The 23473-nt window shown below is 46.7% G+C and overlaps 1 protein-coding gene and 1 pseudogene across 1 annotated transcript in view; both read right to left on the bottom strand.

Moving 5' to 3' along the window:
- TRPM8 (transient receptor potential cation channel subfamily M member 8) overlaps positions 1–23473 on the bottom strand; it is a 55037-nt gene that overhangs the window by 7521 nt on the left and 24043 nt on the right. The window contains exons 17-23 of the mRNA XM_036320853.1: positions 18938–19029; positions 15833–15974; positions 14303–14474; positions 13844–14021; positions 7853–8043; positions 1425–1524; positions 304–337 (exon numbers count right to left, since the gene is read on the bottom strand). Coding sequence (XP_036176746.1) covers positions 304–337; positions 1425–1524; positions 7853–8043; positions 13844–14021; positions 14303–14474; positions 15833–15974; positions 18938–19029 — 909 coding nt within the window. The remainder of the gene's footprint in view (positions 1–303; positions 338–1424; positions 1525–7852; positions 8044–13843; positions 14022–14302; positions 14475–15832; positions 15975–18937; positions 19030–23473) is intronic.
- On the bottom strand, positions 3607–3772 carry LOC118662378 (annotated as a pseudogene).

Below are 23473 nucleotides of genomic sequence, written 5' to 3'. Positions count from 1 at the left end.
CGACCTGAAGCCAGGCTGGCCTGGGCTGCTTTGACCAATACCCTGGTGGAAGGGACATCATGCCATGTCCAGGCCTGCTCTCCCTGTGCCTAATGCTCACGTGTGTATTCGTGCATCTGAGAAGCAGGTCCACTCCAGCACCCAGGGAATGTTATGCAGGGAAGCTGAATATGAACAGAGTCACATCTGCTTTTTAAAAAATAACCTTCTCTAATTTCGGACCATAACCACTGGCCTCTCGCTGAAAGCTCAAAGATAACAGAGATGAAAATAATATTTCTCAAACTATAAACAAAACGATACCTTTGCATCCAGCTGTCTAAACCGATGCCTCATTCTTCAAGGGGCAGAGAGAGAGAGAGAGAGAGAGAGAGAGAGAGAGAGAGAGAGAGAGATTGAGAAAGGGCTATTAGGCTCCATTTTCCAGTCTTTTAAAGAGAAAAACACAGATCATTTTCATTTCCAACTAAATCAATGCCAGCTGTAGTTACCTTTTTAAACATTCTCCCTAATACCCAAACGAAGCAGAATTCCACTCTCACCACAGCTAGAAGTGCAGCAAATCGATGCTACCCGTGGGGATGAAGTGGTGGAAGGTGACCCATAAGGTCCATCCCTCCCTTCTGAAGCCAGGGTCTCAGACTCTGGGAATGGAGAAAGCTTGGGGCGTCTGCTTTGTCACTCAGAGAGAAAGAGCACATGTCCCATGCTCCCCAATGGTTGTGCTGAGGCTCCCACATGGGATTCACGTGCTGCTTATATTTACTCATTTTTGTTACAGTGAATTTTGAGGTGAGTTTGGAGTGCTCAGTATTTGTGACGTGACCACAAACCATGTAGCTCACATGATAAGAAAGGCACGCTCCTAGCAGCCCTGCGTAGCACGTGACGTGTGGACCGTCTATGGACTTAGTGGCTTAGCTGGTTCTATGGGACGTTTATAACTGCTGCATGTGATCCATAAAGGATGTCCAGGATTCTCAGGGATAGTCTGCAACACATCAACCAAATTGTTTTTCCATCTTCTAATGTCTCTACTCCATTCCAGAAATACCTGTGTGGCACCTGCCTGGTGATGCCCATTGCTCATTACCTGAGGGTCTTCCCAGAACCCACCTCTGCAGCCATGGCAGAGGGGCCTACATTCTTGTCACCAGGTTCTAGGGCCCTGCTCTGCAGGCTCCAAATACTCCTTCCCCAGCGCCTAGAAGGGCAATCAGAACAGCAGGCTGGTGGTTTGCCCCTCCCTGCAAAGCTGACCCCACGTTTACTGTTTGCCATCCGCAACTGCCTGGGTAATATCTTTGGGTGCGACTGCTCTTGGCTGTAACTTCTCTCTACATAGCCGCTCAGATCAGCTGCCTACGTTCTGCCAGCTGGGTACACAGGGCGGCTTGCAGAGCAGAAACCAAGGATGGACATACTCCTCTGAGGCGTCGTTGGCTTTCGTGTTGGTCTTGACAAGGTAATTTTCTTTCATGACGCCCTCCCATGCCAGAGTCTCGTTGTCTTCATTTTTGAAACCTTGAATAATGAGACAAAGAAAAACATTCAAATTGTTTCATTTGCCCCTTGCTCCTGAATCAACACCCTTCGGGTGTTTTGGCGATGCTGGTGCCAGGAGAATCCGACTCGTCCTGGGCAGGCTGATCTGACTAATGTTACTTACTAGTGACAGCCGCAGAGAGATGGAATATTGATGAATTTCTCTGCCGGCATGAAATAGGAATGCAATCTCCATTCTAAACAGAGAGCGACCCGAAGCCTGTCTCGGTGGTTTGTGACTTAGTATAATCATTTCACTAGTGAATTTTAGTTCTCATTTCATTGTGCTCCTCTTCCATTTTGATGACATAAAAATGCTACCTGGATCATTCTGTTAAACTAGAGGCCCAATGCATGGATTCATACACCAGTGAGGTCCCTCAGCCTGGCCTGCACCGTCTCTCATTCCGGGACCCCTCAGGGAATGTCGGACTGCCAGTTTCGGCCCGATCCCCACAGGCCAGTATACATATAAAATCTTTGGTTAATCTCTTCCCCTTCTCCCACCTCCCCCTTTCCTCTAAGATTCATCAGTCTGTTCCATGTGTCCATGCCTGTGCATTGAGCGTCTGCCCCCAGTGGTCAGTGCACAGCATAGCTACTAGTCAAACGGTCAAACGGTTGCTTAGGCTTTCATATATATATATATATATATATATATATATATATAAATTACTGATAGGTTGCCTGCCCTCAACTTAAGACAGGGATAGGAATTTTGATGGAGAAGCAAATAAGGTCTGACATTGCCACCCCATTGAGCTATGAGGTCTGAGCATTAGACCTCCAGGAAAATTCTCAGGTCTCATCTTTTCCTCCGAGGGCAGGCCAGGTGTGCTGCTCCATGGGCCTGGGGCACGTTCCTGCAGTCTTGGCTCAGCTTCCTGCAGTGCCTCACCTTTCAGATGGCAAGCAAGCAAGAGAACGGAGAAGCATGTCCAGCATGTCCCCTGTGTTTCAGGTACCAGTGCCATGGACTGCCACCCTCGCATGTTCACACAGGTGTCCGCTTGGAACAAATACACTTAGTTTTTACCTGTAAATCTGTTCCTCGACACGTGAGAGCTTAGAGAGAATTGTATAATCTTCCTGAATTTAAAAATAATTCACTGGGAATCAAAGACAGCCAAAATGCAGGTGGCAGATTTGAAGCAAACCCTACACAGCAAATATACATTTATTTCTTTTTGTTATTTTTCTCATTTTTCCCCCAAGATTTATTTTTAAATGGTGGTTATTCACTTTAGAAAATAACTCCTAACTTAATCTCTTTCGATTGTATTTTTCCTAACAGCATCATTTCCAATGTCTTTTCCTCTAACTAAAATGTATGGAGGAGCCTAAGAGGAGGGCTTTAAAAATCAGCACAGCCCGGCTGTGGTGGCTCAGTGGATTGAGCATTGTCCCGTGGACCAAGAGGTCCTGGGTTCGATTCCCAGTCAGGGCACATACCTGGGTTGCGGGCTCGATCCCCAATAGGGGTGTGCAGGAGGCAGCCAATCAATGAGTCTTTCTCATCATTGATGTTTTTATCTCTCTCCTCCTCTCCCTTCCTCTCTGAAACCAATAAAAATATTTTTTTTTAAATCAGCACAGAAAGGACAAGGTAGTCCTGGATGCAGGTGGCCAGAGCGGGAATGACAAAGGACCAAGAAAAAATGGTCCAACTTTATCAGGAAATGCTGGTGGAAATTATGACATAGAATTTTCACCAACCAACCCAGAGAAGTAGCCGGTTCTTCAATAATGACCATATCCTGTGCTAGCAAAGAGGGAGATAAACAGGCTTCCCAGAGGCTGGGAAATCTGTACATGGTTACGTCCTCAGGGGGTGGAGACAAGTGGGGGCCCAGACAATATCCAAAGACTTAAAAGTCTAGAAATTTCTCTTATAGAAATAATTCCAAGGGAAAAAACCACTGATGTGCTAAAAAAAAAATCAATGCAGAGAACTGTTTATCATAATAGTATATGATAACAAAGAAGACGAAAAATCTACATGTTTAAGAAGAGACTGGTAAAATTAATTATGGTACACTGGTACATTGGAATATTCCAGTTAAAAGTTGTCATGCAGATTTTTATTTTTGAGTTTGAAAAATGGTCATGATGTATTATTAGTTAAATGAACAAATGAAAGTATAAATGTATGTGCACAGATCAAATTATCATACTCCCAGGCAGAATAATACTACACTTGATCTTAGCCAAAAGGCCGAGAAGCGATCAGACAGAATAATAGAATAAATATCAGTATGTTAACAATATTTAACTCTGGGTGGTGGGTTACATGTGCCCTTGCTCTTTCTTATTTGTGCTTTTCTATATTTTTCTAATGTCCTATTAATGAATATTGATTACTTTTTAATCATGAAAAACAATGACTTTCATAAAAATACAATTACTGGGTAGCATATTTTTTTTTATTACTTAAATATGTCACCAAAAATTTAAATTTGGATCCCACCTTTTCTGAAAGTTACTTGAAAAACCTTGCATTTTTCTCCAAAGAAGAGCAATTTCAAGCTTAAATTCCATGACTTTCCCAACATTGGAGGCAAATGCAAATTAAATTTAGGAAACAAATTACCATGAGAGGCTGTGGCACCCACAGAGCACTGCCGTTTCTGGAATTAGAGATTTCTAAGAAGGAACAAATGAGCCTGCGGTAGTCATCACTGCACCATGTGCAGAAAGGATCCCATCCTTTGGGGGTCTCCCATCCCCCCTTCTTTATTCCTTCCTGAGAGTAAGAACTGTTTGAAGAGCAAGAGTGTCTATGGCTCACACTTGTAAAATCATCACTTTCCCAGGGCCCACAGGGGGAGACAGGTGCAGGCTAACCGGGTCATTTCTAACCTGTTTGCTTCCTCAAGCTGAAACTCCTATCCATTTGCTGGCTTCTCAGTTTCCCGGTTCTACTGAACCTGGAGTGAGCACAGTGCATCTTAGGAGAGCAGACCTTCTCCCCTTGTAGCCCCTCCCCAAGCAGAACACCACTAGTGACGAGGCATTCACTAGCTCATGCAGCTATTCAGTTTTTTTCCAGATAGCACTAATTGTTAGACTTGTATTTGATTCACACGGAGTACAGATCTTCCTTCCTGCACCTTTCAACCACTGCTTGTTTTTTCTCGGGAACCATTCAGGAAAAATATATAGAACTTGTGGCCAGAGTCTCTAGTTGGCAATTCATTTGCCTCCCAATCTGAAGGCATAGCCGCTATCCCCACAGCCTTCCCCGGGGCCCTGGAGACACTCATCCGTGACTCGGAGTCAGGCAGCCAGAGAGAGCTCTGAGTCAAGTTGCCAAGTGCCTCTGACCTCGGGCCTGGTACCGTAAAATTCCAGAGCCCAGCTTCCATCTCCGATAGGAAGACTTGCCATTCTTTTAGTCCAAAATGACTCACTCTGTCTCCCAAGGCAAAATGATAGGGAGAAAAACCAGCAGCTTATCCAAATTGTCAAAACACTGTTCTTCATCAAGAAAGGCAATTACACAGGTGTGATAGCTAATGAGGACCCAAAGTGACATTTAATGTCTTGAAAATGTTATTAGAAGAGATGACTAAGAGGATTCTTTAACCTGTGACACGAGTTGGGAGTCACTGGCGCATTTACATCTTCAGGGATAGCACAGAAGTATATTATGACCAATAGTGAGGGTCACGTTCATGCTTGCTTCCATTTCCATGTCATTAAGGAACTCCACGCAAAAAAAGAAAAAAAAAGTTGATGGTTCTTGGCAAGTTTGGTTTTTCTTAATTGCCCCCAAAGATCATGGGTTTGTTGGTAAAGTTCCTATTTTTACTTTCTGAATCGTCTAAATATTTGGGTTCCACTGAAGTGACAGGAATGATCCCCTCGATAGGAAACATGAATGGCTGGTGGCACTGGGGGTCCTTTCATTGGGTACAACAGAGAAAAGACCCGAGGGAGACACAAGCACGCCCCCAGCAGCCACAGGCCACACAGCACCCAGGACAGTGGGCACAAGGCACGAACAAGGCAGAAAGGCTCTATCTCATCCTGGCAAAGCCAGTGTGAGACAAGAACAACCTGACTGTATCCCGCTAATTATTTGTGTCGGATTCTACCTTAGATCACTCCTTTCCTCGATTGCTTTTACAGAGACTTTTTTTTTTTTTTTTTTTTTTTTACCATTGAGAGAGACTTTTCCCTTTAACAGAGATTTTTTTTTTACCATTAGTGCTTCAGTTGGAGGGGACACATTTCAAGACCCTCCCCTGGCCCCCAAACTCCAAATTGACTGCTCTTCCCCGAGTCATGAGAATGAACATCAGCATCTGAGGGGCATCACTTCACATGGTGATCTGGGATTCTCTGTCCACTTCCACCTTGAGGGAAACAAATGCAGTCGGCAGGGAGGTATTGTGATGCGTGCTTTGTGATTTATGTCACCACTTCTTGCAGTACCATATATCTTCTGTCTACATTTCCCCTGGGATTTAGGATGACACTGTGACATGGTGGGCTGGGGACTGTGTGGAGCTAGAACCTGGCTGTGGAACATGGCCCGGGGTCTTGCATTAGTCCTTGTGCAGCCCTCGGCTCTAGGGGCCCCTCTCTGGTCTCATCTGACCTAACTTCCTCCTCTTCCTGACCATGCCTCGCACGGGGGCTCCCTCCCAGCCTCTGCCTCTTTGCCTGGCTAATTCCAGCTCATTCTCTGGGTCTCAACTTAAATATCACCTTCTTCCAAGAAGTCTTCCCTGACTCACCCCAGTCTGGGGTTTAAGTGTCCATAGTGTAACTCTCATGGAGCCCTGCACGTTCGGGAAAATTAGCGCTCCCTACATTTCTCAGTGAAAGCCTTTTCATTTTTGTTCTGCTCCCTGCAATCCTGACCCCCACTGGAGGGCAAGGATAGCCTCTATCTTACTGAGCACCTGTTTAGATATTGCATGAGAACTTTTTCATTGGTCCTTGGTGGCTGTCTAGAATCTGTGATGAGATTAACTGAAACATTCATGAACACTGAGGCACCCATTTCTTTCCCAAATGGCTAAAAGGTCATTTCTGGAACCAAGTTTGTGCATAGCGCTAACATCCACACCTGTCATAGATCCTGCTCAGAGGGGAAGGGCTCGGGAAAGGTTCTCTTCAAGGAAGGAAAACACAGCAGATATTCAAATTACTCCTGGGATGCGTCCATTGGAGGAGAGTGGCAAAGGAAACGCCGCGCAGCATGGAGACTAGTAGCCTGATGCGGCAGAGCTGGGTGCCTGCTGCCTGCACGGTGACAGGTGTGACCAGGAATCCGACAGTGAGAGGTCCTGGCTCCCAGAGCCGGGGAAGGAGAGGCGCCTGGGAGAGACCCGCCTGCCACCCAGAGTTTGTCAGGGCCAAGGAAATGGGTGAGCACATGAGAGACAGAACAGACTCACCTGTAGACATGATGACTCCTGCCTTCCAGAAGGAAGTGGGGCCCCACAGGGAGAGCATGCCCAGTGGACCCTGGATACCAGAGGCCCGGGGGGCAGGCCCTAGGAAAGCACTGCCACATCTGGAACTGTAGTGAGAGGGCAGCCAGGCCACTGCCGAGGGACCCACCAAGTGCCCCCACAGCAAAGGGTCAGTTTCAAACATGTGCCGGGCCAGAGAGCATGGAACCAGCCGTGACCAAGACCACTGTTTCTAGACAGGACCTCCTGCTCCTTCCCCCACTGGCCAACCGCCCTCCCCCTGGTCCCCCACCCCATGCTGAAGGTCAGCAATGGCAGCTGGCAGGGGAGAGGGGAAGCCAGAAAGACAGGGACAAGCCAATGGGCCCCTTCCTGACAACTCCACCAGCTGAAAGGAGGTGAGCATACAGGGGGAGTCTCTCCTCCGAATGGCGACTAATGGGCTGGTTACTAGAGTGGACTGTACGTTCTAATTTCTAAGTTGAAACTATTTTACCAAGTGAAGTCATTGGGAGCTTTCTAATTCCTTAAGAGCAGCCAGAAAAGTCATGAGCCCTGCGGGGTCAAGGCTAACGCTTCCCAGAGAATAAATTTCCCAGCAGCCAAGGGCAGCAACAACCCGTAAATCATGCTTGTTCAACATACTATTTAAATGATTATCATGTCCATCCCAAAGTTATTTCCCCAAATAGGACTGCCCTGGCAGATGGACAACAGGGTCTCAATTAATTACTAGGCTGGCCCGATGCCCAAGCTTTACGGACAGACAGACGTGAGCAGGGAGGCGGCTGAATAAGCCCTTATACCTCAGCTAGGGACCAGGCACACCCCCTGAAATTAACCGCTGCCTTTCATCCCAGCACACATGGTGCGGCACTCACAGCAGGACAAAGGCTCCATGGGCTTCTCCTTACAGCAGCACTTGAAGCACTTCTTCACCACCATGTAGAAGTAGGCGAAGACGACGAAGGGGAAAGGGATGTTGAGGCGGTTGCAGTACTCCTGCACCAGGAAATACCTCTGAAACTTCCAGACCTGGTCGTTGTTCTCCTGGACGGTGCCCACGGTGTAGCTGGCGGGGGAGACAAGGTCAAGCTCAGCTTCCACGTGCCTGTCATTCACTGTCAAACACTGGCATTCACTGCCGAACACGGCGTTATTGACTGTTGTCCATGACCCTGATCGTTCAAGTCCGGACAGGACAGAAAGTCCATGCTGGCATCGGGGCCAGAACAGCTCAGCACCAGGCACTCTCCAATTCAAGATGGGCCAGAATGGTGTCTGGCTTTTGGTTCTGGTTTTGTTTTTTTTCTTTTCAATCACACACACACAAAAGTTGAATAAACTCTGAAATTATTTTTATTTCAAGACCTTTCAAGGAGTCTCTTTTTTCTCATCAGTCTATTATGATGTTAGATACAAAGAGACCAAAGGTGTCCAGTCTTTCGGAAATAATGTGCCCTCCCATTCATGAAGGGCCTTAAAAATGTTCACCCCTCTGACCCAGTCACTTTACTTAGGGAAATTTCACCCAAGAGTAAGGAGGTACTGAGGACAGACAGTATGTGAGTGGATACACACACATGGCCATTAGCCACAGCACCATAGTAATGGCTGTCCCCACTCCCACCCCAACAGAATGAAACAACCGAAATGCTCGACACTAAAAATATGCCTCACACGCTATGGTTAATCAACATGATTACATTAGGCACCATTAAAAATTATGCTTGTGACTAATTTTTATACTTTAGGAAAACACTTATATAACAATTAGGCTCAAACTTGTACTTACAATGTAATCTCACTATATTATCACACCCCTCCCCCGCCCGAGACACACACACACACACACACACACACACACACACACACACACATCCCCACAGCAAGGCCCTCGTTCGGAGCAGCTCGGGCCCTCTCTCCCATCCAGGCTGTCACCCACCCCAAGCCACATGCTGCCCAGTCTCCCTGCCAACCAGTGCCCGTCTAAGTCCCTTCCCTGAGAGAAACCCTGCTACACTCCCTCTGACTCTCCATCTCCAGTGACATCGTGGCCTCAGCTCCCAGGCTGGGCTGGCGGGAGGTTTTGGTGGTAACCACGCTCCATCTCCTACGACCACATGAGCACCCTCCTCGAGCAGGAGAGGAGGAGGACGCAGGGGCCCACAGAGAGACAAGCTTTCAGAAGCTGACACTGAAAACGTTACCGAGAGATAACAAATGTTTGGGATTCAGATAGCCTGTGCCTAAATGAAACCCAGCAGCACACTGAGTGACCAAGGAACAGAGGGTGACTAAATACTGAGAACATGCACATGATTCATCATTTTCATAACCCGTCACAGATCAAAAGGAAAAATATTATTTCAATCGTTGCCAGAGTCTTCTGGCAACATTCAGCACCCTCTTCTGATTAGGAAAAAAAGCTTAATAAATAAGAAAAAGGAGGGAACTTCCATGGCAGGGTAAAAAGAAGAGAGAATAAAAAGGATTTAGTAAGGAGACTTGTTCCGAAATAAATAAGCACAACTTAAATAGTCTTCAAAAAGTGGTAATTAAAATATATGTGTATTAGAAAAACATATCTTGCTCACAACAAATGGCTAGAAAAAAACGTAACAAAAATCTGCCAGATCCATGTGAATAAAACTTCATGGAGAAACTGCACATAAGTGAATAAATGGAGACACCGCATTTTTAAAAAAATGCCAGCTTCCTTCTCCTAAATGATTCTACAAAGTTAACATCATGACAATAAAATTCACAAGATTTTTTTTTTTTTGAAGGAAAAAAGGATTTCAGAAGATGAGACTTAGGCGCCTCCATATGATTAAATATACAAGAAAAGCCAGGAAAGTTTGAATAAGAATAATGAGGGGACTTGTACAACAGATGCTAAAATGATTTTTAAAGCAGTAATTAAAGCCATTTGGTAGTAAAGACCAAAATAGAAAGCTTGATCAACAGACCAGAATGAAACGTCTACAAAAAAATTACAAAGAAAAAAGTAGATGCTAAAACAATGGCTGAATTTTAGAAGAAATTGAAATTCAAGAAACTTGCCTGATGGACTTCCATCAGGTAAACCCTCCTGAGGCTTTTCTCAGATTGCATACAATTTCTGTTTGTGATTCCTCGCCCACACGCCAGCAGTCTCCAGCCAGCACTGCCCATGACCCTGATGACCCTAGCTTCTTGCACCCTCACAATACCCCAGGGGCATGAGTTACAATGCTCCCCATGTCTCAGGTTCAAAATCAGATGTAAGACACAACCAGAGACTTTGTTGCACTGACTGTTGAAGTGCTAACTCGATTTGGTAGATTGCTACCAGATAACACAGCTAAGGTGTTGCCATAGGCCTGTGTCAAGACCCATCAAATCTCTCTTCATCTATAGGAAAATGTCCCAACCCTGTAACCTGGCATAAAAGACACTCTATAACCTAGTACCTGCCTCCCTGCCCACCATTGAGGTTGTCCATTCTCCACAGGCAACCTTAGTCTCCCCATTTCTCCCTCCCCGGCCAGGCTCTGGGCTCCTGGGGTCCGCTGGGCAAATGTCACCTCTGCTGCTGCTGCTGCTCCTAGCCCCACCCCCAATGTCAGTCACAGTCAATCACTCTGTCCTTGTGCACCACAGTGCTGTGTAATAGCCTTTTTATGCAGCATTTATATTATATTATATTATATTATATTATATTATATTATATTATATTATATTATATTATTACTAGCCCGAGCTCATCTTCTCCTTTACCAGCAGAACAAATCTCTCTCTGTCTCTAGGTCCTCATTCATAAATGATAACAGAGCCACACCTACACTAAAATGGTTAATAATTCAATGAGGTTGCACATGTGAGCACCTGGGTGTGCCTAACATGAGAATGGGTCAATAAATATTAGCTGCTGCTCCTATTGTAAGGATCTGACCTTCTTTTTTCTTTTTTCACCCCATTTCAATACCCTCCTTTAGATTGCTATACCGGGTGATTGTTTTCTTTTCTTTCTACTTTTCTGCATCTTCATAATGAACATGTATTATTCCTAAGATTAAAAATATTTTTTATCCTGAGATATTATCCTAGATTGGAGCATGTTTGCCGAGTCTTTCTCAGAAATGCCTGGGGTGGATTTATCTCCAGAACACGGCACCCGTAAGCGCCATGTCTCTGGGCTGAGTCATTTACTGACCTTAACGTCACTTCGTGTCTCTGATAAGCCACACAGGGCCTGTGATCAATCATTTTAATGTAGAATTATCACAGATGTTTGCCCCATTTCCTTTCTCCGTGGAACACCATCTAGAGAGCACTCTGACACTGCGTTAAATTCCCAACCGGGCCTTTACGTTATAGTTCCCAAGGTGGCCATTGTGTATGATTAAGCCTGTACATAAATATTTGATGTGGTGCCAGACAGGGGTCACAGCGCAGGGCATTGGCAGGCAGACTAAGCGCAGAACACCTATCACAGCTGTTAGACCCTGTGTTCCGACCTTTTAGCCCAAGGATGGCAAGGGGACTGCTCCGGTGCCTCTCAAGTTCCCAGACAAGAATTAGCAGAGGAAAGGTGCTGGTTTAACCCGGGACTGGTCTGGGAGGCCCCCCCAAGGAAGACAGTGTCCCCAAGTTGTCACACTTAAGCAGTGAACAGTGAATGGGGCGACAGTGGGGTACAGCCCAACAGCCTTGGCTCATGGGCAGGGGACCTGCGGTCGAGCCTCGAATGGACACAGGCAAGCCAGACAGCCCCGTGGCCCAGGCCACAGTTGCTGAGCATGTCCGCGACCTGAAAATGACAGGCTGGGCTCCAAATGCTACCATTTTATGATTGTAATACAGATAATGGGTCACAAATGTGCCAGGGGCCACGAGAGTGGCTTTTGTGAGCAGGTCACAACACAAAGACTTGGGACAGCCAAGTCATCATCTGCTCTGTGCCTCACTGAGACTCGCTGAATCGTGGATCAGAGAGACCTTGGCCTTGGGAGCCGCCATCTGCTTGTTTCGTGTCTGTGGATATGGTATTAGTGGTGGGCTTTACAGGGACTGTCTGGTGTTGGATGTGACAGTTGACAGGATGTTATCACTAAAACAGGACCCTAAGCAGCCCACTTCCTCCCTCTCTTGCTTCAAGTTTAGGAACTGGTGATCCCTTTTCCGCCCACACGTGGACACAGAGTCACCCATCACCTGCCACCAGTCTCTGCAGGCGCAGATGTGGGGACCCCCTGCCTAGCATCATTGACTAAGTTCCTGTGAGCCACACAGGCAACTGCCTTCCTCATCCTTCCCTGGCCAGCAGATTGGGGCAGAGAGGGGGTCGCACATGCCCTCTTTAAGTTCACATGGGACCAATGGCCACATGACATTCGTGGCCCCGGCACCAGGCGCAGAACAGATATTACACATCTATGCGGTGAGTCCCTTGCTGGCCTGCCAAGCACTCACTAAACAACAGCCCCGGCAGCTCAGCTCCCAACAATAACCAAATAATGAACCAAACATCGAAAAGAACCTGCTCCTTTCATTCAGCGAACAAACCCACAAAGTGCCGGGTGCTGAGCCAGGCACGCGCTCCTCCCGCAGAGCTACTGTCAGGGAGGAGAGAAGGCTGTCACTGTGCAAAGGGCCCAAGGAGTCTCTACACAGAGTGGGGAGGGCACTGGGACCACTCAGGCAAAGGATGCCACTTGGCTCCTTAAAGGGCCAGCAAGAGCGGGGCAGGAGGGGGTCACAATGGGATAGGTTACCCTGGCAGAGAGGCCAGCATGTACAAAAGCATCAGGCATGACAGAGCGCCCTGCTCAGGACAGACACCTGGGTGCCTTCCCAGGACAGATGGTAGGGGTTGAGCCTAAAGGTGTGTTTGAAGGCCGGGTCACAGATGGCCTGAGCAGGGGGAGCTAAGGAGCTTGAAATTTACCCTGAACTCTATGGGGAAATACTGAAACCCTTTCATAAGTTCAAGCAGAGCATTGACCTTTCAGAAGCATCAGTGCAGAGGCTGTGCTGGCAGAGGACTTCCCTGCCCACAGAAAAGCCAGGTAACCCCTCACTGCCAGGTCCCCAGAGGCACGTGTCCCCACCCAGCCCCCACCAAGGGTTTCTCTTCCCCCTCAAAGCTTAACAAATAATTTTAAATTTGCATTCTGTTGCTAAACTGCCTGTCTGTGCCAGGTACTCAAAATGACTACCTCCCTTAAAGCCACAACATAAAACCAAGGGACTCCCTCTGAAACTACCACATGGGACTCTGAAACTCTCCTACGAAAGAGGAAGGGCAAATGAAAACCATGAGTTTCTAAATGTATGAAGAAGAATTGCCAAACACAATGAAAATACTTTGCAGTCACCATCACATCCTCCCTCAGCTTCGTTAGACAGAAGCCGCAAAGGAGAGCCACTCTCCTGACTCCTTTTATTTGTATTGAAAAGGAAATTCTTAGAGCAGCAACTAAATAAAGGCTGAGTTGTTACAGCCCTAGAATCCATGTGGCTGAGTTCCATGGAGAACAAGAACGCTGGAGATGAGCCGAACTAGGTTCTGTCCCCATTGTGCCAACACCGGGCGCTCAGGGAGATGACGAACCGGATGCTAACTGTGGAGTCTGGATGTCCTGGAGGCCGTTACAGAGGCTGGTCTTTGGTGTCAAATAAACTTCCAGCACAGCTAATAGGGACACCCTGTATTTTTAATATAGTCTCTTTGAGGCCCCACCCCCTTTAGACAGCCTGTCCCCTATGGCTCTTCCACAAGCTCCCCAAGGATGGCCTTCTCTGCTCTGCTCCCAGTTCCTCCAGCCCCTATCCCCAGCATGGGCCCTCATGGCACAGACACCAGCGACCGCCTGAGTGACACGCACCCAAACATGGCGACCAGCAGGTTGACCAGCAGGATGTTGGTGGACAGCATGTAGATGCACACGAGTGGGATGGTGATCCACTCAGGGAACCGTGGTAGGTTGTGCTCATCCAGCTCCACACACAGCGGCTTGGACTCGTTCCCAGTGAATGTGCAATGGGAAAAGTCATACGTGGTTCCTGAGGATGTGGAAACCAAAAGGTAACGTGAGGACCCCTGGAGGGGCCAGCCCAGGGGAGACAAGATGATATGGTCTCTACCATGTATTGGGCACTAAGGTGGACATAAAATTCTGTTCAGGAGCAAAGCAAAGCTTCTGAGGGTGGTGTTCACTCCCTAGTGTTGGCCCAACTCAGGCCATGTGCTTCCAAAACAGCCCCAAGGGTCAGAATGGGGAGCCCTGGCTCTGGAAGCAACAGCCTCCTCTCAGCTGGGCCCACCCAGGCCAAGTCAGGCTCACCATCCACATCACTGGGCACCTGGCCAAACATGGCCAGGTAGGGTTCATAGATGACCGAGCGGAAGATCCACCTCCAGCGATGCTCATTTTGCCGGAGGATCCCTTGCCTGGCCACGCCGAAGGCCATCATCCACACAGCAAAGAGGAACAGGAAGAAGAACACGTCGATCAGCTATCAAGGGAAGACATCAGAACTGAGTCAGGATGGTGCCCGGGTGGTGGGTCTGCTCAGTTGACCATGGAGAGAGCAGAGGTTTAAGGGCCTGGGGAATTAAGTCACCCAGCATTTGCTCACTGATTTTAAAAATGGCCATCATCACCCGGCTGGCATGGCTCAGTGGTTGAGCATTGACCTATGAACCAGGAAGTCACGGTTCAATTCTCAGTCAGGGTACATGACTGGGTTGTGGGCTCAATCCCCAGTGTGGGGTGTGCACGAGGCAGCCGATCAATGATTCTCTCTCATCACTGATGTTCTATTTCTCTCCCTCTCCCTTCCTCTCTCTGAAGTCAATAATAATAATAAATAAATATATATATATATATATATATATATATATTTTTTTTTTTTATTTTTTTTTTAATGGCCATCATATCCTTTGGGTCTAGGGGACATCTATTTTCCAGAATTAAATTTTTGTTGGTAGGTCTCCAAACCAACTCAGCAGCAGAAGCTTTCTGGGTAAAGGACCAGCCTATGAGCAAAGGAGAAACCCAACTTTGAAGCCCTTCTCTATCTCTCATGATTCCCATGCTCATTAAAACCTTAAATTATCACCTTCGTTTTTTGGATTTGTTTTCTGAGAAAAACCAAAGCTATCCTTATTAAACAAGAGTGCACACTTTGATTTTTTTGAAATTTTTGCACCCATATTATGACTTCATGGTGACTTGATATCTTAGATATGCTTTGAATTAAAACCACAGACTCAAAGAACCTCCGTGTTGGAAAGGAAACTCTGGATGAGCTCATCCCAACGCCCATCTGATTTGCAGACAGAAGCAGGAGAGGTCTGGGTCATCTGGAAAACCGGCTTTGGAAAGCCACGTCGCCTTGCGTGGCTCCCTCTCTGCAGCATTATGAAAGGGCTCTTTGGTGCTTGCGCTCCACCTACACTACATGGCTATCAGATAGACGTTTCAACCCTCACTGCACTTCTCGCTCTCTGCATGTCTCCAGACAAACAAAATAACCTCCTAGACCGCTGTCCGCATCTATGGGATGGATATAACAGTCCCGATCCTGCCTGTGCTCTTAGTGAATTATGAAGACTCAAATGAAAGTGCTTGGTGGAGTGTACACCTAAATTGATATCTTCATTAGCGACTCACTGAATTGTACTATTTGCTCCTAACCATCATCTTTTGTTCAACTGCAACCCGGAAGAAGTCCCTGATGCAAACACATCAAAGAAAGCAAACCTTCCTGACTGTGAGATGCAGTAGTCACTCTTGGACAAAATGCTCCTATCAACAATGAAAGGAACTCCAGCAAGAACACTGGCAACCACAGATACCCTCCATGCTTACCATCCTCTGCAGCATTATAATCTTGGGTCCTAAATTTCTGCTGACAGTAAAAATGTGGATCAACCTTAGAGTGAATATAATATAATCCAGGCAAAAAATGACTCGTCCGGAATACAGAGAGGCTTTGTTGGAAGAGTGGAGCCTGTGGGCAGAAGGGGAACAGCATTTGTGAGATACTGACAAGAAATTTCAAAGCTTTGTTTTTAAAAATAACCAAACATGAAGAAGCAGCTGAGAGTCGGGGGTACTGAGAGTAAGTAGAGACAGACCATGGATTCCACCCACCTGTCAGTCACTGAAGACAAAGGCCATGGTCTTCTGCCCTCAGGGGCTCCAGCAGAGGCAAAGACGTCACATAGAACAGAACATTTAGAGGTCCCAGCCATTCCAGTCCTTCATCCTCAGTTACTATTACCGGAGCCCAATCGCAGCATTGCTACCTTCCTGGCTCAAGGATCCCAAACCCCGCTCCAGCCGAACTACCTGGGACCTGATCCTGCCAGGTTTCCCTTAACGAAACTCACCTCATTCGCACCCGATCACTGGATTCGCTACTTGCTCGCTAATGGGTGAATTAAAAGCCATACGCACTTTCTAGCTGGAATGCCCTAGAAATCATGTCCAACCAATTGTACTTCAAATGTTGGGCCCTTACTGTCCTCAAAACTGCCTGGTACTGGCACAAGAACAGACATATAGACCAATGGAACTGAACAGAGAACCCAGAAATCGACCCAAGCCATTATGCTCAATTAATATTTGACAAAGGAGGCAAGAGCATACAATGAAATCAAGATAGTCTCTTCAATAAATGGTGTTAGGAAAATTGGACAGATACATGCAAAATAATGAAACTAGACCACCAACTTACACCATACATAAAAATAAACTCAAAATGGATAAAGGACTTAAACTAAGACACGAAACTATAAAAATCTTAGAAGAATCCATAGGTAGCAAAATATCAGATATATGTCGTAGCAATATCTTTACTGATACAGCACCTAGGACAATGGAAACTAAGGAGAAAATAAACAAATGGGACTACATCAAAATAAAAAGCTTCTGCACAGCAAAAGAAACCATCAACAAAACAACAAGAAAGCCCACTGCATGGGAGAACATACTTGCCAATGTTATCTCCGATAAGGGTTTAATCTCCAAAATTTACAGGGAACTCATACAACTTAACAAAAGGAAGATAAAATAACCCAATCAAAAAATGGGTAAAGAACCTAAATAGACACTTTTTGAAAGAGGACATGCAGAAGGCCAAGAGACATATGAAAACATGCCCAAAGTCACTAATCATCTGAGAGATGCAAATAAAAATGACAATGGGGTACCATTTCACACCTGTCAGAATGGCTATCATCAACAAATCAACAAACGACAACTGCTGGAGAGGATGCAGAGAAAAAGGAACTCTACTGCACTGCTGGTGGGAATGCAGACTGGTGCAGCCACTGTGGAAAACAGTAGGGAGTTCCTCAAAAAATTAAAAATGGAACTCCCATTTGACCCAGTGATCCCACTTCTAGGAATATATCCCAAGAAACCAGAAACACCAATCAGAAAGGATATATGCACCCCTATGTTCATAGCAACACAATTTACAATAGCTAAGATTTGGAAACGGCCTAAGTGCCTATCAGCAGATGAGTGGATTAGAAAATTGTGGTACATCTACACAATGGAATATGACTCTGCTGTAAAAAAGGAGGAACTCTTACCATTTGCAAGAGCATGGATGGCACTGGAGAGCATTAAGCTAAGTGAAATAAGCCAGTCCGAGAAAGATAAATATCACATGATCTCACTCATTTGTGGAATATAATGAATAACATAAACTGATGAACAAAAATAGAGCCAGAGGAAAAAAACATTTTAGAATATAGTAGAAGAATTCCTGTTACTTGTAAATTTTTAATATTTCCTACAACTTTTGTGATATTATACCAGGGGTGGGCAAACTTTTTGACTCGAGGGCCACAATGGGTTCTTAAACTGGACCGGAGGGCCGGAACAAAAGCATGGATGGAGTGTTTGTGTGAACTAATATAAATTCAAAGTAAACATCATTACATAAAAGGGTACGGTCTTTTTTTTTTTTTTTTAGTTTTATTCATTTCAAATGGGCCGGATCCGGCCCGCGGGCCGTAGTTTGCCCACGGCTGTATTATATACTATGCTAGTACAGTTTTGGTAATATTATTATATTTAAAATATTTTTCTTGAAATACTAATGTTTATTGCATGTAAATGGCTAATTATTTTGTATCTACAATCTGGTAATAGATTTATTTTGTATATTGTAAAAAAAAAAAAAAAATATTGGGGGCTCTTAACCTAAGCAGAAAGGGAGTTTCCTGGATGAGGAAATTGAGTTTTTACTCCCTGCAAATGATAGATCAAGCATTCACTGTAAACACCTCATTCTGGGGTACAAATATGGATCATCAGGCTCCTCTGCAAAGGGACATCGTGTGCTGCTCAAATAGAACTCGGAGTCCACCTAAAGCTATGTGGGGAGGGCAGGCCTGGTTGGACGCGGGCACAGGCAACGCGAGCCGTGGTGCTGGGTGGACCCCAATTTTTTCTCTATCCCTCGGATTGCACATTGCTTTTTGCCTTTGACCATAATTTTAGATTGGTTTTTCTAGTGTGATTGCTTTTAGATTGGAAATACACTTGTAGCGAGGAGGGCAGGCTCCATAACCAGCATGCAAGTTGAAATTGAGGGCATTTTGGAAGATTGTATGGCCTCAAATGAAAACACTGTGTGATATTTAAGATCCTCATCACTTTCTACTCTTCTCAATTTCTAATTATCTCCCCCCAAGTTCTGTGTGAGCACAGAAAAACCTGTTGGAAAACCAGGAAGAGTCCCTTTCAATTACAGGTCACCAGGAGGGGACGGGAGAGACAGCTCTACACTAGCACTCTGTGCCTCCGGGAAGCAGGGACAGTGGCCTTCTGGAACCACCTCTGACAGGTGGGGAACTGGCTTATCTTGGGCTTGAATGTCAAAGATCTTTCCTTTACCCTTTCTTCCAAGAGAAGCCCAACCCACCTGAAACTGGGAAAACAGTGAGGACTACTTACCGAAATGCAATTCCTGCGATGAAATAAAAAAGGCCAAGCGTGTCCATAACGTTCCACAGGTCGGTAAAATAATTCATCCCATTCATGTACCACTGCAGTGCAGAAAGGGACAGAGAGAGGACGTGAGCGGCGTGGAAACATCACTGCTTCCGGATTAGCTCACGTCCACACATTTTTTCAAGCTCCTTTGGAGCCAGTGATGTGCTGGGTGAGCCCTGGCATGTGCCTCGTGCTGATCCAGGGGGACCGGAGGTGAGTTGCATGCTTGCTGCTCTGTTATACAAGTGCTGCTGATGAACTCACCAGAAGGGAATCCTGTATCCTCACAGTTCTTGAAAATGAATGTGCAGAGAGTGAGCACAGCCAGTGGGGGCAGACGTGGGATCCCCGTCCACCGAGTACCATGGTGTAGGCTGTGCCCTGCACAACTCTAGAGGATGTTCTCCATATTGTCAGCATCGCAGATCCGTGTATTTATTGTAAGAATTTTCTAACATGTACTAATAAAACATCTTGATACAAAGGAACCTTTTAAAAAAAATTGCACAAATGTGCTCTATGTGGCATCTCTGAGGACAGCTGTGGCCACAGAAATAAGTGATAAGAACAGTGTGTGCCTCCCTGATCCTTTCAGCATGACTGGTATGGACCAGTCCTGGCTTCTTGGACCACCCAGGGATGGAGAGGGACAGGACTGTCCTTCAGGAGGCTGCATCTGGCCAGTCCCTCTGCAATCCAGGACATGGGTGGTCCTTTGACCCTTCATTCCACCATCTACTCAAAACATGATTTGAAAGCCCACGGGGCTCCACACACTTGTGCTGGGCTCCCGGACCCAGAGGCAGGGCATGAGGTGCAGTGCTGAGTCTCAAGGAAGCCACGGGCCATTGGGAAGGACAGATTAAATATGTTTAAAATGAAACCTGATAAAGACCGATGGGGAGGCAAGACCAAAGCCCCAAGGGAGCTCAGATAAGGAAACCACCAGAAGGCAGGAAAGCAGTGTCCTCAATGGAACAGGGTACTTTTCAGTCTTACTGAGTGATCTCACCAAGATAGGTCTGTCTGATATTCAGATATTATATTTCCTGTTTTGCAGCTGAAACCAAGGTCTGGGGGGTGGGGGTGGGGGTGGGGGTGAGCTAAGGAACTTGCTCAAGGGCAGACGGCAAGCAAGTGGCAGTCTCAGGAGTCTGAATCTTAGATTCCTCTCTGGACATCACCCAGCTTCTTTACTAGTAGGTCACACAGGGATCCAGCAACCCTAGACTTGGAGGGATTAAAAAAGCATCATTGGTTTTTCAAGAAGCATTTCCTTGCATTCATTTATAAATGCAAACAGCAACGCTCCAGTACAGAGGAGGTAAGTGCATTGTGAAATCTAGCACCAAGGAGATAGAAAAATCTCCAGGTCTGAGCAGCTTCAGTGTGGCCTCGTTTCACTGAACTTGTAGGCTCAGAAATCACATCCAGACCTCTAACCACCCATTTGGGTGGTCGCAATGACACTGACCTCCACCCACCCAGAAACATTTGCAAGAAGAGAGTGGTTAGGACAGGCCCCACCTGTAGCACTGCTTCCCCTGAGAAACCCTGGCCCCGGGGCAGGTGGGCGACCCAGCTGCCCCAGCCTAGCTCAGTCCCTGCCCATGAGAGTCCCAGAAGCCTGGCCTGCGAGCTGGAAGAAACCCGAAGTAGATCAGTTTTGGGGTTTGGAGGCACCACCCCAGTGAGAAAACATTTTTTAAAAAATAAACAGAGGCCTCTTTTCTGAATGGAATGCCAGATATGGGCTACATTCATAAAGTACTGGGGCCATATTTCTTCATATCGTTCATGATTTGGGGATTCAAAGGGCCTCAAGATTGCACAGTGTGCTCCACAAAGAGACGATGGGACTTACTTTAAATGAAGAACCACAATCTGTTTAGTGGACCCAAGAGTTATTTAATGACTGTATTGGAGCGTATTGACTGCCTTGGTTAAAAATTCCAATTTAGCATAGCATCATCTGCCCCTGGGGGAGGGGATATGGGGATACACTAAAGAGCACATTGTCTGACACCCAGACACAATCTAAAACAGTAACATCCTGCTTGGTTTTGGTTTTTCTAACAAGTGCCAGTGAGGTTAAGTAAGGCTGCACCAGGCCGGCAGAACTGTTAGAGGGCTCCAATCAAATTGAGGATTCCCACTGCAGGAGCCTGAAGACAGAAGAGAAACAGCGACCCCCAGTGGCGGATTCCTTTCTTGACAAGCATCTTCCAGGCTGTGTTCTGCAGACACCCTCACAGACCACTAAACCAGAGCTGTCCTCAAAGGGCAGGGCTGCCCTTGAACCCACACTCCTGTCCCACACCATCGCCTTAACACACAGTATTGCTGAATGGACGCTGACCCATTCAAATGCCACTCATAAAAAGAAGGAGAAGAAACACTTGGACAAAGTTATAGGTCCTCATTAATCACCCTCCCTATCAAACATCACCCAATCTGAAGGTAGACAGGATAGCTGGGGCTCGGCCAGACCCTGGGGGCCTCACTCCCTTGCCCCTCGCAGGACCTGGGAATGACTGGGAAGTGCATGCTTACCCAGCACTTCCACAGCCCACTTCCCTCCCCGAGGCTCCTCCACCTGCCCACCATCTGCTCCCACCCAGCATCACTTCACACAACACCTGCCAGGGCTCTTCTCCCAGAAAAACATACCTATCCTGAGTCTCCTTCCTGCATGACCCGATAAGTGACTGAGCAGTTAAATGTTCTCAATTTGTATGGAGATGTTTGTGACTTAAGGACACATTTTACTGTTACCAGTCCCTTGGGCCAACCTCCCAGTAAGCGTAAGACTCTCTCTTTTAGGGTTGCCCTCCTCCCCTTGACCCTGCCTATCCTCCCAGAGAGGTCCCTGCCAATCATCTCTAACTGGTAGAAAGCTCCGGAAGGACAGAGATGTCTGTTGCTTCACTGCTGTATCCAAGTCTCTAGAACAGTGCCTGGTGCTCGATAAATATTGGCTGAAAGAATGCATAAATGATATGGGTCTCCCTGCATCTTCCATCCAGGCCAAGATCTGTACTACAAAGCAACCTGGAATCTGTCCTCTCTCCAGACCTCATGGCTTCTTCAAATGCCTGGAGGAAGCAAACAGTGCCTGGACTTTGACAGCGGCTTCAGTGTCTTAATGTCACGGGGGAGGCAGGGTCAGGAACAAGACCAGTGGAGAAATGTTGGGAGCATGAGTGAGGGGCAGGAATGGAATGGGCCTCAGATTTGGGTGTCCCTGTGACAAGGGAAAATTTGGACACAGACATGCACACAGAGAGGATGCCCTGTGAGCCTGAGGACACAGTTCAGGTGACACCTCTACAAGTCAAGGAATCACAAAGACTGCAGCACACCTAGATTTCCCTTGCTGCCCTCCCAAGGAACTAGCCCTGCCGACAACTTGATCTTGAACTCCAGGCTTCCAGAAATAAGACAGTGAGCTTCTGTTGTAAGCACGCAGCTGGTGGTGCTATGTCATGGTGGCCCGAGCAGGCTGGTGGCCTTAGCGGACAAGCTGGATTGAGCTGTGACCCCCTAAGTCAACCCATGAAGCTGATTTGAGATCACCAAAATCTTCTGCACGTCAGCAGGCCCTGTCCTTGGCGGGGGGGGGAGGGTAGGGAGCTTTCTGGTAGACATAAAACCTGATAATCTTGCCGTGCTCAACACTGACTTGTGTCATTTACCTTCTTCTTTCTCCACCTCCACCTTGTCTCCATCCCTCACCTGCACTTCACCCTACTGGGCAAGGGAAAGCAGGACTCTTCCCATCTGTCAAACCCATGCAGACATCACTAACTGATCAAGACACCCACCCCTCACCCACCCACCCCCGCCTACTAAGAACAGACAGAGCCTTAGAGTCTTTCCAGAACAACTAGAAGTCACATAAAAACGTCTATCAGAGTTGACATGTTAGTTGAAACCAATTTAAGATTTCTTTACTAGGCAGTGACTCTGTGAGGTCGAGAACAGCATTCTCCATCCTTCCAAATCTCTTGAAGCATGGGGCATAGTGTCTCATATGCTGTAGGCACATAGGCCCTACGTGTCGAATGCATATGATGTTAGGTTTAGACTCAGAAGGGACAAGAAAAGGGACTACTCTGGCAGTTCTCATAATCTGTAAACTGCTAAGTCTGACCAGCTTTCCTGGGGTCACTTTTAATAATGGTTTAGGGACAGCACCATCCTTCACCATCGATATTTATTTATTCAATAATTAGGAGCTGAGTGCCTACTCCATGCCAGTCCTGGGCTAAGGTTTTGGATTCAGTGGTGGAGAATGCAGATCTCAGGAAACTGCAGAAAATCACCATGAATAATTCACACAAAGTTGCTGCAGTCCACAGGGACTTCTATGACTTTCCAGTATGTCCCTTGGACACACAGGGCATTAAGATGCTCTGAGCTGGAAAGCCCTCCCACTCCCCTGTGACTCATCCCAGTGCCTCCCGTGGCGACAGCCAGAGCACAGACGGCTCCTGG

The sequence above is a fragment of the Myotis myotis genome, unplaced genomic scaffold, assembly GCF_014108235.1.
Source record: "Myotis myotis isolate mMyoMyo1 unplaced genomic scaffold, mMyoMyo1.p scaffold_m19_p_8, whole genome shotgun sequence".
NCBI classification, from domain to species: domain Eukaryota; kingdom Metazoa; phylum Chordata; class Mammalia; order Chiroptera; family Vespertilionidae; genus Myotis; species Myotis myotis.
The sequence above is the reverse complement of the archived record's forward strand: the minus strand, read 5'-3'. Positions and strand labels throughout refer to the sequence as shown.